The sequence below is a fragment of the Apiospora hydei genome, assembly GCF_038363865.1.
Source record: "Apiospora hydei strain CBS 114990 chromosome Unknown utg000004l_segment0_segment0, whole genome shotgun sequence".
Taxonomy (NCBI): domain Eukaryota; kingdom Fungi; phylum Ascomycota; class Sordariomycetes; order Amphisphaeriales; family Apiosporaceae; genus Apiospora; species Apiospora hydei.
Genome location: NW_027117363.1, coordinates 7,976,668 through 7,993,327, shown reverse-complemented (window position 1 = coordinate 7,993,327; position 16,660 = coordinate 7,976,668). Strand labels below are relative to the sequence as shown.

Genomic DNA, 16,660 nt, shown 5'->3' with positions numbered 1-16,660 from the left:
CTCAACACCTCAATGCAAAGGCACGATGCAATATCAAAATACTCTGCAACAGACGGCAAGCCGTTTGCCCTTGCAATCCAGCCTGCAGATATTTCGCCTTTGTCGTTTCTGTTTCACGCCCCTTTCACTGACGTCATTCGCTTCAATAATGACCTCTGGCGTTGGACTATGGATGGTCTATGCAGGAACACAATTAGCAGTCTCGCTGCACAAGCCAAGAAACCTTGGCAACACACAACCGCCTTAAACACGCTGTGTCTATAGATGACTCGTGCGGTTTCAGATTGGATCGATTGAGAGAACGAGAACTTGCAAGACGATCGGTCAGAGGCATGCATCGCACTTTGCTTTCAACGCGTAGAAGACGCCGAACAAAGCAGAGTTGATTCTTCGCAAAATGGTTACATGTTTGTGGCGTTATGCTCTAGGCTAAAAGGAGGATGGGCCAAGTATGTTCCAGCGAAGCTTTGTATGATACGGAAGACCGGATGTTATCAAGTTGAATCAAGGGTACTCGAGAAGGGCATGAACATTTCGCTGGGTTACGAATAGAAATGAATGGCAAAAGCCATGGTTTCAGAACCGAGTCACTGTGTAATGAAAACCACGCCTGCGAGTTCCGTGAAACGAATGCGAATGCGGATGGGTTGGCTTGGGACATCAATGGCCTTGATAAGAGTGTTGTTGCTACCGTTGAGATATGAGAGGTAAGGCCGATTTCCATCAACTCCGTGCTACAAACCAATGTAATGTGATAATAAAAGTAGACATCCGTTCTTCCATGCACCCACATAATGTACCACGTCTTGCTTGGATGTCAAACGCCCAGGATATCCACGCCAACAGGGCGTTGAATATTCCCACAAGGAAACCCCACATCTAATAATATTCCACGCGAACTCTTCGCTCTCAACTACATTCACGTACACTTCGCTCGGAGCCCGTGGCAAGCCTTGTTCGTACAATACTCTCTCCCTGATGCCACTAACGTGTCGATGTTACACGCCACGCAGGTAGAAGGAGGAGAGACAGGGGCAGGAGGGCGCAGTTTCGCCGCCCATGACTACTCTATCCAAAGTGAAAAGGTACAGCGGGACCGCCGCCGCCGCCACCACCGTTGCCGCCGGCCCCCGGTAGACCCTCGCCGGTCATGGATCCGATGAGCGTGTCCCAGCGCATGTAGTCGTCCGGGGCGGCGCCCGTGTTGAAGCCGCCAAAGGTGAGGTCCATGGCCTGCTCGAAGCCGTCGCCGAGCGAGTTGTAGTCAAAGTCCGACGTCAGCGTATTGTTGAGGTAGGGCATGACGTTCTGCATGCCGAGGACGAAGTTGGGGTCATGTTCGACGGCGGGGCCCCCCCGGCTGCCCGGCTGCCGCCGCCGTCGTGGCCGGGTCGTACATGAAGGGCTGCGGGCCGCTCGTGCCGCCCGTCAGCCAGGGCGGGAGGTTGGTTGGCGTTGTCGTGTTGGCGGCTCCGTTATTATTGTTGCTGGTGCTGTTGTTGTTCTGGTTGCCGGTGGCGATCTCGGAAAGTAGTTGTAATGGTGTGTTGGCAGGATTATACTGGTTGGGCGGTTGCTGTTGTGGTGTTGCATGCTGTTGCTGTGGGGTGTGCTGCTGCTGGTTTTGTTGTTGTGCTTGGTGCTGCTGCTGCTGCTGTTGCTGGGGAAGAGAGGCCGCATTCTCATTCGGCCTGTTGCTGTTGCCAGCATCCGTTGCCAGCTGCTCCCGTTTCACCTGGTCGCTTTTCCCTTGCTTCTGGAACCAACTCCGAAGCATGACCAGCACGACGAGGAACTTGCCCGCGGGGCGGGACTTTTCGTGCGTGGCCGTATCGCGGAATTTGTCGAGGAGCTTCTCGATGTACTCCTCCACTTTCATATGGTCTTTATTAATCACTTTGCCAAGCTCTGAATTGGGTGTGCTGGCGCTGAAGTACATCTTGATAAGAACAACAACCGCGTAAGCAACCCGCACAAAGTTGAAGACAGGGAGGCACCGTATGCTTTGCACATCCATGGAGAGGAAGGATTCGAAAATCCCGTCAATGGCCGTCAGACAAGACGAGAGGGCTCCGATATGAGCGGCCGTCAGCGTCTCGTTAAGGCCCGGTACGGGGTCTTGTAAGGAGTCGGAGTTGAAGTTTTGCATTCCTTCGTTCGGCTTCTCCACGTAAAGGGCAATCTCGTGCATATAGAGGCTCAGAACATGGAAGCTTAGTGATAAGGAAGCTATAAGTGGTCAGCTTCAGACTTTTTGTACGGGGGAACTCGTGTTTCAACTTACGTTGTTTTGCCGACTGTGGAATATTCTCGCTGTACTTGGCCAAGTCTCGTTCGAAACCTCGTAGTGCATACTGCACTTTGGGCTCCGCGACATTCACGATAGCATTGGGATCGTCCATTGAGAACTGAATGCCGACCTCTTCGGCGAGACGATGAGTCCATACCAGATGGCAGAGATATTTGTCGGTGGGAGCAGCCTCTGGCGAGGACTCCAGAATATCCATACACTCCGTCATGAACGACGTCCATCTGACGAGGTTGGGCCTGTGTAGAGCCATAGCTACGTTGGAAGCTAGGAAATAACAGGCCAGCCAGGCTCGTCGACACTCAATGGCCGACGGGTCCGGAAGGGGGTCCTTCCTTAGCGGGTGGTTCTGCCATGTGTAGGGCACAAACCTCGATTTCGGGTTGTTGCGCCGTCTCCCTAATCCAACATCGATGGCCATGACCGCGCCAACGTGAACCATCTGATAGAACTTGAGTTCCTCGAAATGTTCAGGAGGGTAGTACCAGATAACAGAGACTTGCAGAGCCTGGACCATCTCTAAGCTCTTCTCACCATTGATTATGACCTTTTCGGCAAATATTTGGGTCAGCTCCTTGACCAAGGGTCGCTGAACCGAGTACACCTCTGAAGACGCCGCTGCCATAACGGATAAGAAAAGGAGCGGCTTGGACTTTCGCAAATCCGCAGCAGTCATCTCGCGAGGGAAAACCACGGCAGGCAGATGCGCTATCATGTGGTCGTTGTAGCGGGCGAAGTAGGCATCGGCCTGGTCCATTGTTAGGACCCCGCGATCGACAACATCGGGGTTGAAGTAGTCGTGACCCTTCGAAGATCGCCCAGGGGAATCCCGCGCGACATCGAAAGAATGGTCTCTTGATTCGGCGAACTTCCGTTTCTGACCAGCTGCGGCCGGCGGAGTAAATATGTGGTCATGTTTCTCTGTCGCATATTGGTGTGCCGGATTCTGCGCCGGAGGTGGTCCCCATGAGCGCTGGGCAGTTTGGTACTGCGCATTTATGAACCCGTTCTGTTCCTCGGGCGATGGTTGATGAGCCGGACCTCCGGGGACGCCTCCGCGCGTGGCCTGCAAGCTGGCCGTCAGGGCATCGATCTTCTTCTCCAGTTCAGCGACCCGGCTGTCCGTCTTCTTTTGGCGTTTGCGCGTAGGCTGAGTGACGACACAATTGCGACCGGCTTTGGCACATCTCTTGCAGGGCCCCTCGGGGTTGGCCGGATCGGGCTCGCATTTGACCTTCAATCCGCGGCAGGCTTCGCATGCGCGCGGGCGCTTGGGATCGTTGGGATCGTTGGGGTTCCCGCCGTTCGGATCGGTGCCGGGAGTTTCATGGTTCAGCGCCAAATGCGATGCGGTGGGTGTCAGAGGAGTCTGAGGTCCACCGTAGGTCTGGGCGGACGGAGGCCCTACGGGGGATGGGCCTTCACTAGGGGATTCGATGATTGAAGCGGCGACGTCTGCAGGTGGCTGGCTTGCATAGCTGTGGTTATTACTAGGCGGCTGCGACGGCTGGTATATTTGTTGCTGCGGGTGCTGGTGATGCTGGTGATGGTGTTGGTGTTGGTGAGCGGCCGCAGCAGCAGCCGCAGCAGCAGGAGCAGGTGGCGGTTGCAAGGGCGGTTGCTGTGCATCGGTCGGGTTAGTGACGACAATTGAGTCCTCGCGCAGTCGAGGATCAATTTGGTGCTCGTCCATGGCGGAGCAAATGGAGCTCAGTCTCCCGAAGCACTGGACTGGACTGGGACTGGGCCGGGTGGTAACAATTTCCCCAGGTTAGTGAGGATGGGCCGGTGAGAAGAGAGATGATTTCGCCGGTTGAACGGTGCTCAAAGAGTTCCGTCGCCGACGTCAGGACTCAGGACTCAGGACTGGCTGGGCAGAGATAAGGTGGTGGGTGGGTGAGCAGGAGGAGTATTAGCTTAGCAGCAAGTTTTGGCCCCCTGGCCTGTTACACGGTGGATAGCCCGCTACCTGCCAAAAGCTCAAAAGCTTGCACTTGGGCCTGCAAACCGGGGTACCGTCACACCCTGAAGCTAACAGAGTTGCTGTTTGGGCGGTTATTCCTCGGAAGAGACGTCACGTCACGACTCGGCTCTCACATCATCAAACCATCGAACGAGCCTCAACGCGACTTTCCATTGATATAAGCGCAACATCTTCAGAAACGACAGCGGCTTGTCGAGGAGAATCACCGAACGAAGGGAACTCATCCAGAATTCTTCACCATGGAGTTGGGTTGGGCAGTCCGGAGTACTTGAGCCGGTCCTGTTACACCAACAAACTCGACCATACGCCTGTAGCTCGAAAGAGTTTCCTTGGCCGAGAATGCAGGTGCTGGCCAAACCTTCCAACATCGACTGACTTTTTCGCACTTCGGGAATGCTCGCAACCAACTCCCAACAACTGCCATTCTTCGAGGGGAGCACGCCAGCTTGGCCCAACTTCATTGCACACAATCTCCAGGACCGAAGCCAAGTGTGGGGAATCAATTGTTTGTATGCAAGTCGCGTCCTAGATCGCCAAGTCCTGTCACTTATCCAATTGATCGGCTTAACCCCCAGGGGGCCAATAGCTGTCAGTGCCCTTTCCCGCCCCTGAGGCTTGTCTGTCACGTGCTGCCCGGATTTCAAGTCTGTTTCATACGAGTGTGGTCAAGAAACTCGGGCAATGAATCAATCATAACCATCCAGAGTTCGGCATATCCTTCTAGGACTCCAGGTCCAGAGGAGTAGACCCGCAAGGCATCATCGGCTTAGATAAGTAGCTTCGGGGCAGCACTCATAGCCAGGCCGCATCTTGGTCTTCGGGAAAAGACGTTGATGCTATATAAACTCGAAGGAGGGTTAATATTACCTTGGTAGGTATACAGGAGGGCCAATCATGTGTGTGCAAACCCTGGTTTTCCTACTGGTATCCCCTTACTGGCGAAAGCGCTGCTTCCACCAACAATGCACCAGGTTAGGCTGTACTGTAGTTACAGACCAGGAATAAGATGGTGCCAGTTGCACATCGTTCGAAAACATCTCTTCCACTGGATATGATAGCGTCCAGTTGGATAGGTAGAGTGGCCTGTTGATCAGCCACGGGAAGTCTTGTACGAAAGCCTAGAAAATATGTTCGTGGTCATGATCCAGGACTTCTAGATGGTAACCAACATTGAAGCTTCAAGGGACCGTTCCGCGGGTTCTTGCCATTGCCACGGACGATCTACTGCTGCAGTGCTACTGCGACTAGCAACTTACTTGGAGTCCAGGAAAGTCAAAGTAACAAATGCCAAGCCAAATCTCTAGGACGAAGGCCCCGGGTTCTTGTGTGGCGTCCTACAACAGCCAGGATCCTTCGCGGCTGAGTAGAACTTGTCAATTCCACCTCCTCAATTACTTACACTTACACCATATAAAACAGTCCGCCTTCCAACGTTGAAACCTGGGGAGCAAGCACATACATTGTATCATTGAGAGAACTCAACTTCTTTTTCGATCGGTTCTTTGCAATCACTCACCCAACTTTGTCCGGGACTGCCTTCGCCGTCGCCTTGACGTCTTCTATCCACAAGTCTTGTTCAATCAAGCAGCAGTCGAGCGCGCCCTCAACCATGCCAATCCGCGCGAAAGGATGGAAAGAAGCATTGTGGCTATGGCCCGCCCAATGCTGCTGTTACTCCATATACTATCCACTCCGCGGCCTGTATCTGTGCGCCAAACACGCCAAGAGGACCCCAGGGAAGATCAGCGTAGCCTGGCGCCGACACCGCATCAAGAATCGCAAGATCCCCAAGCGCAAGCCCATCGCCAAGACGCAGCAGCAGAAGAACGGCCTCGCCGCATCAAGTCCTGCGTCCTTCCTGCACCTGCCGCTGGAGCTCCGGCTCCAGATCTACGACCTTGCGCTCGGCGAGCCGTGCCTCGTCGAGCCGCACCTAGGCAAACCCGAGTGGCACCCACAGCCCTGCAATTGGCGGCCCGGCCAGCGCATCCGGGACGACGATGAGGAGCCGGAGGGCGACGAGGTGCGCACCGTCCTCGACGTGCGCGCCTTCGGGCTGCTGTACTCGAAAAAGTGGTGGTGTCCCGACGGCGGCAGACACGATTTGGAGCGATTTTCGCGCTACGGTGTGCCGTGGACTTGGTTCAGGGCGCCTTGTTATTCCAAGCTGATGCGCACCTGCCATACGGTTTACGACGACTTGCTGCACCGCCTGTATGGTGAGAACACCATCTCGCTCATCGGCGCCGAGATGCTGCGCTACTTCGGCCGGAACGCGAGTCCCGAGGGGCTGGGACTCGTCCGGTACGTCCACGTCGGCCTCGTCGTAGGCTGGCAAGGGTGGGAGTCGCCACAGGAACAGGAGTCGTTCGAGCAAGCAGTACGCAGTCTTCAGAAGCTGTTCCCGAGACTGGAACAGCTGGACCTCAATGTGACCGTCGCCGGTTCACATCCCGTCAAGCCGGGGGAGTTATGGGACTGGCTGCGCAAGGATGTGCTGGAGCGCCACCTCGCCAATCTCCAACAATTCAGGCTCAAGGTCATGGGCTATTCCCCCGGGTACCGTTCCCCGTGCTTACCATGTCCGCAGCCGTGGTACGAACAACTACGAACGTGGAACGAAGATGATTATCGGGCCTTGAAAGCAGCGATTTGCAAGCCATCGCCACAAATTTGATTCTCCTAATATTACCTGGCCTCTCGGGTGAAATATATAGTCTATGATGGTTGGTGGTACATGGGGATGTAAAGCAATAATTACACCGAAACTCCAGGCTCAATGAACTCGGAAGAATCCAGACCAAAACGGGTTATTGTACAAGCTCAACAGGAGCAGATGTCCCAAGTATCAGCTGATTCCGAACCTGGTTCTGATCCACTGCAGCCTCCAGTCCTTAGCCTGGACTGAGATAGGCTCTGTGGGTAACATGGCGTCGAAACCGTGAGGCACCCCCTGAAATACGCGGTGTGTGAAGTCTTGTCTTCCGGATCTTTCCATGAAGCAAACCACCTCGTCGTGTAACGGGTCCATATCCCCGACATAGGCGGCTGTTGGAGGAAGTTTGGCAATGTCGTTCTTCCTTGCTTCTGCGGGGGGACACAACGTCGGAAAACTCGACTTGTTTGCCCTGTATTACCGACTGCCATGCAAAGGCGCACGCTTCCCGGTTGAAGAACGGCCCGTTCTGGCTTAGGCGGTGCATGGAAGCCGTGTCACATCTCCAGTCCAGCATCGGGGCCTCCAAAAACAGGCCGCACAGCTCGGGCAAGCCGGTTTTTGTCTTTTGCTCGTGGACCAAGGTCAAGGCGGCCCCGGCAGCAAGTGCACCACCTGCTGAGGCCCCATATAGAAGCAACCGGCCGTGGTCGAATTCGATGTTTTCCCAGCACCATACCAGAGCTTCGTAGCAGTCTCTGGCCAGACCCACACCCTGGTTTTCAGGGGCTCGTTCATACTCGACGCTCACAGTGACGGCGCCCAGCGCTTCGGCCCATTTGGGACCGTTTACGTGAAGCCCCACGTAACGATCTGACCCGGCCATGGCTCCGCCGTGACAAAAGACTATGCAAGGTCTGTTGGGGTCGCCATTGCCACTGGGGTATACGGCCGTGACCTTGATGACGCCCGTCCTTGGCGCTGAGCGGGAGAAGGATGCCTCCTCGACCGTGACCCTGCCTTCACTCCGTGCCTTCATGAGGCACTCTCTGGCCTCCCGTGCCCCTCGCTCCCGGGGTTGTCGAAGATGGAGTACGGCGTCTGTATACTCTCGCGGCCAGCATGCACACCGCTCCTGCCTGTCGAATTCCTCCTGAAACGCTTGGAGCAGCTGGGGGCCCGGCATATTTGCGGCGTTTGCGTTTGTTGTGAGGATAGCTGGAGGACGACGAGGAGGATAGGAAGACCATCCGGAAGTTCAAACGAGGGAAAGAGGCGGGTAAATCGATGGATTCCAGACGCGTGAAAATTCTGCGGAAGTGGCGTGCCTTTTTAAGGTTTGCTGTTTCGATATTGCCAAAAAAAATAAGGCGAGTCGTGTAACGGCGGGTGGCTCCTGCTTCTCGCCTGGTCGCCTGGCGGGACGGCATCCAAAAAGAAATTACTAGCTCTGTTGCACGGGTTGCACGGCGGCACGACCTTCGCGAAGCAAAGATGACTCGAGATGATGTTATTGTCGGATATACATGGCCACCCATCTTGTCTGTTGCATGGTCTCGAGCCTGTGCCACCACCGGCGGGCGACGACTACTATAGGTTGTCATGGCGGCTGGCTGCATGGTGTGTGGTGGTGTGTGCAAGTGCAAGCTTATCATGGCCTGCAGAGCAATTGACCGGTTGGCCACACACTACAACGACAGGAACCCGCATATGGGAAAGCATGGGAACTCCCGAACGAACTGCAGATTGGACTAGGGGGAAGGGGAGAAAAAGGAAACAAATTGAAAACCAAGGATCGATCTCGTGATCCAGGGAGTCCATTCCTGTCATTTCTCAGAAACCTTCGTGTATCTCTCCTGGCATGCAAGGGATAATCATGTGTTCCTATTCTTAGCGCCGGTGGAGTCGGCCGCCGGCACTCGTGACTATTTGTCCTATACTCGGCATCGCTTGTTTCGACTAGGGTTTCTCGGCACGCAGACTGGGAGCCAGGCCGGCGGGTATAGCAATCCGAGTGCGTATCCCTCTGCTCGGGGGAATTGCCCGGTAAGCGGCGATTGACGGGCAGGGCAGGGCGAATCTGACAGGGGGTTTGTTTTGTTGATTGGTTGGGCACAAGGGTATGTCGGGACTAGTAAGGGTGTCTGCACAGACGTATAATCCTGATTCCCGGTAATTATACTTCAGCCACAAGTCGGATCGGTGAAGAGAGAGGGGGAAAAAGCAAACTTCATCCCTTTGTTTATACCTAGGCGGCTTGTGTGAGATGAGATGGACAATGAGGCTGACTGATATCATATATGCCTATGTCTGTACGCCGTGAGATATGTAACGACCCGTATAGCCTAAGTTAGGCAACGAACCGTTAACAGCCGAGATTTCGGCATTTCCGCGCTCTCCCCCTTGGTATGTAATGATAGCGATACTTGGTTTTATTTATATCAGTTACCACTAAGTTCTCCCTTACGTTGTTACACCATCACCATGTGTAGATGTCAGGGCCACAGGGAGATGAGAATATCCCTATGGAAGCATCATCAATGGCGCTTTCGGTTCTTTTACAAGTAGACGATGACGAAATGGCTGCATATGATACATACTTTCGATCTTGAGAAACCCCCTTTCCATCCTGATGGCTTGCTTTGCACACCGCTGATTGCGGTTGATATCAAGGTTTGCAAAGGGGCATACGTCATTATATAAAACAAAACAAGCAAGGAAACGCCGGTACTGAGACATCCTTCAGTGGATGACCAGAGCTGGGACTTAGACATCAAGTCTCCTGGTTCTTTCCGATTCAGACTGCTTGATGTGATGCCGTGAAGCCTACAGCGGAAAGCAGCATGGAGGTTGCTCTCCAAACCAGAGGAAGCATCAGAACTCGTTCTGGGCGAAGATATTGACATGGCTGAGTAGGGAGGACAGCGATATATCAAGACTGGCCAGGCGGTGGGCTTTGTATTGTCATTGGTTGTTCGTGTTTGTCGTAGGAATCTACTAATTTGGTTATGCTATAGAGACGTTGTTAATAAAACAATTATTTGCAAAATTATACATTACTACACAACACTAGACAAAAGTCATAGTCATTCCATAAAACCAACACCATTAATTATATATGATTTGCAATCTAACTCTATAACCTCGTCTTACCTGGAACCCATAGCATTAGGTTTATCTATAGGCCTTGTATTAGCTTTACAACAGTATAGGAAATGTACATTATAATGTAGGTGTGCAGTTCTTTGAACACTGACAACTCCAAGAATTTCAGCAACTGGGTTTCAAGCTGCTATAGTCCTTGTCACTTGTATGAGTGCTACTTCCAGCGAAATGTAGACAATAACATTGCACTCTATAGGAAGAATCTCCGGGACCAAGCCTTGGCTGAAGTTACACCAAGTCCAGCGGTATATCAGAAGATGGAATGTGGCTGGCAAGTGTGAAAATAGAAAAAGCCAACATGCTCCTCATATGGTTACTTTGCGAGTGAATTTACATCGTCGTATATCCTATCCAAGCCTCTAACGGCATGCAGTTCGAATTACTCTCCCCTCCTCAGCAACAGTACGCAAATTCGTAACAACAATTTTTAGTTTGTGATGGGGACAAACATACATATGATTACCTGCAAACGACTAGATATGCTTGTTTGTACTGCATCTGGGGCATTCTACTGCCTGCCCCCTTATCTACTAAAGTGGTAGGCCCATCTGTTCGATTTGACTTGATCTTCTTCCATTTTGCTTCATCTTCACAAGCTTCGTACGCGTTGCGACTTGCTTCCCAGTGCAGTGCCATATCTTGAGGCCGAGGCGCCGCCTCACATCCCCGAAGGCGAGACCATCGAGTGGCTCTTGGGAGAAGTGGACAATAGCAGCAAGTCTGCTGCAAAGACCAAAACCTACCAGGAGCTAACCGATGAAGAGCGTGAGCGGACCGGACTGGTTCGACTCAGCAAGCGGACGGACGTCATCCAAGGGGACCCGTACGGCGTCCTCTCCTCGTGGACAGGTAATGTTTCGCACCAGCTAGATTCGGATATGGTAAGCCCTTCTGTTTGATGTGAAATATGACAGGAGTGCTAACGCAGAGTTTCCAGACTGAAGTCCTGAAGCCAATCTTTGAGGATCTCGTCTCGGCTGCAAGGCTGCGCTCGGCGGAAATCTCCCGCCTCGCTGCATTCTTGTCGCAAGTTCCGAATACCGATCCCGTCACGCTCGCCGAAAAAGTAGCGGACGATGGGGACTACGAAGTGATTGAGGATACAGCCGAATCGCTCGAGCTCTGCTTCTCCTTGGATTCCAAGAGAACAAGAATATTGTGGGCCAAAGACCTGGATGTGGACAACGAGAAGAGTTACGACGATGCCAGAAGGGCCAAATCATCTGCTTCGCGGACAAAGCAAGTCCTCACCGAGCCCGTTATGAGCATTACCGAGCAACAAATTCTCATGGCACGGCTGTATCTCGAGAAACGCCGGGAGTTTCCCGGACTGGTACCGGACCGTGGCCAAAAAGATTCCGAGCAGAGCGATTCCACAAGCAGTTTCGAGGGGTTTTCCGGTCGTGGTATTCTCGCTACACTGCGCTCCGTATCGCAAGAGCACTTCTGGCTGCGCCTGAATGTAGAACAGCGACAATACATTAGGGACCTTGCAGAGCTACGACAGGACCATCCCGAGCTGGAGTCTGTGCTCAGTGTCATCAGGGCGAACTGGAAACCAACATGGAACAATGGGCGCTACGACACTGATTATTTCAGGAGCTACCTCGTCGACTCATCCGCCTCCGAGTCCGTGTGGAAACTGGTGGAGGATGACCTGTTCATCGTGCTCGACCAGAACCGCCGGCCAGTCTTCGTCAACCGCGAGGGCCTAGTCCAGTCCCTGTACGGCAACGACGTGTTCGACAAGCTCATCCGCGCCATCGACCTCATGACCTTCTACCGGCCCATCCCCCGCCCCGAGACCAAGCGTCACGCCCTCGACCGGCACCTCCTGACGCACCGGCACCCCGAGCTCGACCCGGGCCGCGCCACCATCCATACCCTGCCCAACGCCAAGATGGGCGTCGCGCACTACGGCTGCTGGGCCCTGAAAGGCGACTGGCACGGCCGCGACATCTACCAGACCAAGGACACGCGAGCCGGCCGCTGCTTCGACAACGAGCGGTGCGCCCAGCTGATCCCGCGCTTCATGCGCGCCATCTTCGGCACCGCGTCGGACCTCGTCCGCTTCCTCCTCCAGCCCCTGGACCCGGTCCACTACCAGGAGTGCCGCGACCTCTTCGCGGCGCTCCCGGACTCCGCCAAGACGGCGACGAACGAGCAGGACTTCTGCAGTTTATTCGTGTTGGGCGTCAATGCCCACACCCAGCGGCACCGCGACACCGGCGATGTCAAGGGAGGCCTGGCGGGACTGGTGACTTTGGGGAATTATACAGGTAAGAATGGCTTGTCTCCGACGCCCGCATTTACTTTATTAACTGCTAACGCCACGTTTCCCCTTTCCTTATAAAGGCGGCAACCTCTGCCTCCCCCAACTCGGCCTCAAAGTCCCCTACCGCCCCGGCGCCTGCGCCCTCCTCCGCGGCAGCGGCCTCGAGCACCTCGTGACCGACTTCCGAGGCCCGCGCTTCTTCGTCGTGGCGACCAACCACGAGACCTCGAAGAAGTACGCCTGGCGGGCCATGGGCAGGCTTCCCCCTTTGCCGAAGAGGAGGAGGAGGATACGGGCTGTCATTGACGATGACGACGACGAGGACAAAGAGGCGCATGGTCCCTGGATGCCTTGAATCAACAAGGGAACAGACAACGACGATGAGGATCAGACTCGCTGGACAGACACGCGTCTTCATGGACCGAGAGCACTGGCTTCAAGCAGCGAATCTGGCTGAGGAGACTGATCGGATGGGGGTTGCAGGAATGCTCTGGGGTCAGCCTTCTAAACTTGACTTGCTCTACAATTGCCAGAGGAAGCAACCGGATGCGTCATCAATGTTTGAAGTATGAGTACATAGGTAGACAGATAAGCATCTATTCTCTTCTCTACACTCGAAGGTGACCCATGAACAAGAATCGTCTTGTTGTCCCATCCATTCGGTGTCCAACCGTGGAGGAGATCTTTCCTCCGCTTCATGCCATGCAAGATATGCTACTACTAAATACAACTCCGTTTTTGTAAAAACAAGATTTGTGCATGCTTGCTGCTTATAAAAAACCGCAGCCCCGAGGTATCAACTATCGCTATGCTAAATTCCATGAAGTCTATTACGCCCAACAACGCCCAGGCATCAAATCATCGTTCATACTTTGGCAGCGGTTCCCTCCCATGATTATTCCTATAAGGGGGTGGCCGTTGGAAGGGCCCGCGATATTGCCGAGGATGTCGTGTGAGCCATATGAGCCTCCCTCGTCGAAATTAGGTGCCGAAGGCTCGTGTTCATGGCTTCCAGAAGGACCTGCCGCATCCATGACCGGCGCCGAGGGCCCGCCATTGGTATACTCCTCCGGCACGTCTGGGGGCGCACTGGCCTCTTCCAGCAGGCGGCGCCTCTCCATCTCCTGCTTGTCCTCTGTCGGGTGGGAAGAAGCTACTAGCGATAGGTCTGTCAGGGTAGGCGCTGAAGGGCCATCTAGACTGTCGCCAAGGTCTATAGGTGGCAAGAAAGACGGCCCTGTTGCTCCGGCAGTAGACGATGAGTGGTCTCCTGGTGCTGATGGTGCTGAGGGACGGGAGGGCCCAGCCGTAGACTCCGACCCCGCGAGAGGGGGCTGACTGGGTAACAGGCGCATCTCGGCTTGTCGTACTCGTTCCTTGTCGGTCAACGCCGTTTGGTCCGGCATTTGCGGCGGTGCTACATAAGCCGGCGCTTGCGGTTCTTGCGAGTCTCTCCGATGTGACTCTTGCCGATGGAGATCATGGTATGATGTTGGCTGTGTATGTGGAGAGGGGAAGTAACTATGTGTATCCTCGAACGGGGATATGTACTCTCCCGTCTCGTCGTAATACTCGTCCTCGGGGGCGTTTTGCCAAGTATAGTCTGGTTGATCCGATTCAGGGGCAAACCCCTGGTTGGAGGGAGACTCCAAAGTCAGAGTAGGCCGTGCCACGGCCTTACCCCGTGTTCGATTGCTGTCAACGCTGCCCACCACGACTTCGATCGGAACGTAGATGACACCCTTCTCACGACGAATGTGGTCCGTATCGACGATGGTCCCGTTCCAGTTCGCCAGCCTGCTTATGTTGTTCTCGTGAGAGCCTACCAAAGGAGAAGCAGGCCCGGCGGGCACAGAAACAGACCCCATACGACCCGGCGGCTGCGAGCCAAGCTGGGTCTGACCAGCTAGCCTTCCGCCCAAGTCGATCACCACTTCCACATAGTACTTGAAACTAATCAAGCCACCCGGAACACCTCTTATGCTTGGAAAGACATCCTCCGGTACCCTCACTGACGTTGTGATATTGGCTGACAAACTAGTCGGATCGATAATCAGAGGTGCAACTGACTGGGACAAGTCTTTCCGGAACACGCTGCAAGATCCTGCGGATGATAGAGAAAGGCCACCTAAGCCTGTCTTAGATTTAGGATAATACTCTTCACGCTCGAGACGCTTTGCATCTTCCTCGGAAAGTTCTTTGAACATGGATGCCGGCGGTGCATAGTCGACGCGCCCCTGTCTGTAGAATGTGACGATGATGCCGTGGAGGCTCTTGATGCGACGGTTGTGGTGGATCTTGATCCTAACGGGTAGCAAATCCCCGGGCAAGCAACCACCCTTGAGGAGCTCCACGGTTGCGGTAATCTCGCGACCTGCAACCTCTGCCACGGGTCCCGAGTACTTGCTACCGTTGACTGACCCGGCGCTGACATCGGTCCCCCTGAAGTAGTTGCTAGCGTTGCTAGCAGCGCTCTCCCCGCTGATCTCGCTCTGCATGTCACTTTGAATGGGGCTGCGTGGTAAGCCTAACCCGTCATACAACGGCCGGGAATGATCATCAACTGTGGCCGAACCGTCATTCGAGTTTTCGTTGGCCCTTGTCGAGTCCATGTCAGAAGCTGGCTCGGGAGTATCCGTCGAGGCGGAGTCTCTTTGGTTTGTCCCTGTTGCCGCCGAGTTGGCGGTTCGCTTCCGTTTCGCCCGCTTATGCATTGCTTGCATTGTTACGTTCCTCTCTCGCGGCGGCGACAGCAAACCGATGTCAACTTTTTCTATCAGTGAGATTTTCCTTTCAACACTTGTTGTCGGTGCCATGGTGGTTGGCCGCGTTAATGTGGCAGTAATCATATATGATATTGTACCCCGTTCAAACTACCAGCGATGAGCAAACAAGCCAAAATTGTGAGGGGTGCAAAAGAGGAACCTACATCAATACTGCTTGGCAGTCCTTTGTATGGAAAGATGAGATCGAATTTGAATTCCCATTTCCTTGCCGCCAACCTGCCCTCGCCGCAAAGTACCTGCTCGTCCTGGAAGAGAGAGGCCTGCCCATTGCCGTAGTACCGGAAGTTCTTGTTTCCGTCGTGGGGTATGTGAGCTGGATTGATGGGGGCCAGCTGGGCGGCGGCCCCGGCATTTTTGAAGACGCGGACGAAGCCATGCAGGGCGACCGTGAGGTGTGTGATGCGAACGGGTTTGATGACGGTCAGGACGATGGAGCCCGTGACATGGTCGCCGGCCGAGTATTGGCGATGCGGCTCGTCGGGTCGGACATGAAAGTCGGCGAGGTTGCGGGTTCGGGAGCGAAGGGGCAGGGTCCAGCGCGAGAAGAACGACGAGGCCTTTGACGGCTGATCTTCAAGCGGCAGGTCGGCAGTACGGTCGACGGTAGCACCCATCTATGCTGATTCTATTACCCGGATGACGATGTGCGTGCCACACATGACACCACACGAGGTCTGTCGTCGTCGTTCGTTTCGCGCTTCGTTCTAAATGGAGTCGTCGTTGGTGCGCTGGAGATGTTGTCGCGCGACCATTCCTGGGGGGGCCACGCGTCTGACTCGGTCGGGGACGGGCGTTCTGGCGATGGGCTGGGCCACCTTTGGGGTGAGCGAACCCGGCCGAAAGGAGAGGCTGCGCGCGCAGTCAAGGCAGCGACGCCGACAGCGACAGCGAGACGGCCAGAGGGAGGGAATTGGTCGAGGGGACAAGAACAGCCGGCGGGCAGAAAAATGCCGAGAATCAGTTGATTGATTCAATTATCTCTTGGATCAGTTCGGGTTCACAAGGGCTTGGGTGTTGCATGTGCCAAGCTGTAGGAGGGTCTTGGTAAGAAAGACTGGGCAGCGGGTGCCAAGAGATAGAGCCATCAGCTTAGGTATTAATAACTCGAGGGGTTCTGGCTTCTGGGGGGGCCTTCGGGCTTTCTCACATCTTGCCTGGACGTGCAATCGCGGGGGCCAGGAAAATCCACGCCTGGCGCTTGTCACCACACGTTTCGGGTACTTGGCTGGTACATATAGCCAAGCGGTCGGAACAACCTTACGAGAATCCGGAGATTCTGCTCTCGCCCGCCTAATCCCGGCCTATTCCCAGCGTGCAGACATGTATGTTGGGCCCGAGAGACAAGAAGCAATGCTTGTAAAGCATCGTCACATCGTCCAGTTGTGGTCTGTCGAAAACAAATGCCCATCATCTGGTACGGGCGTTGAACAGCACGTGGGATCAGGGCAGTATTACTCGTACCTCTCCGTTGGGGAAAGGTGCCGCC

The 16,660-nt window shown here is 54.5% G+C and overlaps 5 protein-coding genes across 5 annotated transcripts; 2 read left to right on the top strand and 3 right to left on the bottom strand.

Annotated features, from left to right (window-relative positions):
* Positions 1 to 1,068: 1,068 nt before the first annotated feature.
* PG997_005015 (uncharacterized protein) lies at positions 1,069 to 4,001 on the bottom strand (the record flags this gene model as incomplete). Its single annotated transcript, XM_066809330.1, has 3 exons — positions 1,069 to 1,360; positions 1,398 to 2,229; positions 2,285 to 4,001. The coding sequence occupies 3 exons, from the start codon at positions 3,999 to 4,001 to the stop codon at positions 1,069 to 1,071; spliced, it is 2,841 nt and encodes a 946-aa protein (XP_066672948.1).
* Positions 4,002 to 5,901: 1,900 nt separating this feature from the next.
* Positions 5,902 to 6,969, top strand: PG997_005014 (uncharacterized protein; the record flags this gene model as incomplete). The annotated part of the gene is made up of 1 exon (XM_066809329.1): positions 5,902 to 6,969. One exon carries the CDS (start codon positions 5,902 to 5,904, stop codon positions 6,967 to 6,969), a length of 1,068 nt encoding a protein of 355 aa, XP_066672947.1.
* A 217-nt stretch (positions 6,970 to 7,186) lies between these two features.
* Positions 7,187 to 8,134, bottom strand: PG997_005013 (Alpha/Beta hydrolase protein; the record flags this gene model as incomplete). Its single annotated transcript, XM_066809328.1, has 1 exon — positions 7,187 to 8,134. The coding sequence occupies one exon, from the start codon at positions 8,132 to 8,134 to the stop codon at positions 7,187 to 7,189; it is 948 nt and encodes a 315-aa protein (XP_066672946.1).
* Positions 8,135 to 10,480: 2,346 nt separating this feature from the next.
* On the top strand, positions 10,481 to 12,743 carry PG997_005012 (uncharacterized protein; the record flags this gene model as incomplete). Its single annotated transcript, XM_066809327.1, has 4 exons — positions 10,481 to 10,515; positions 10,739 to 10,994; positions 11,051 to 12,392; positions 12,469 to 12,743. 4 exons carry the CDS (start codon positions 10,481 to 10,483, stop codon positions 12,741 to 12,743), a joined length of 1,908 nt encoding a protein of 635 aa, XP_066672945.1.
* A 475-nt stretch (positions 12,744 to 13,218) lies between these two features.
* On the bottom strand, positions 13,219 to 15,788 carry PG997_005011 (uncharacterized protein; the record flags this gene model as incomplete). The annotated part of the gene is made up of 2 exons (XM_066809326.1): positions 13,219 to 15,261; positions 15,318 to 15,788. 2 exons carry the CDS (start codon positions 15,786 to 15,788, stop codon positions 13,219 to 13,221), a joined length of 2,514 nt encoding a protein of 837 aa, XP_066672944.1.
* Positions 15,789 to 16,660: the final 872 nt, after the last annotated feature.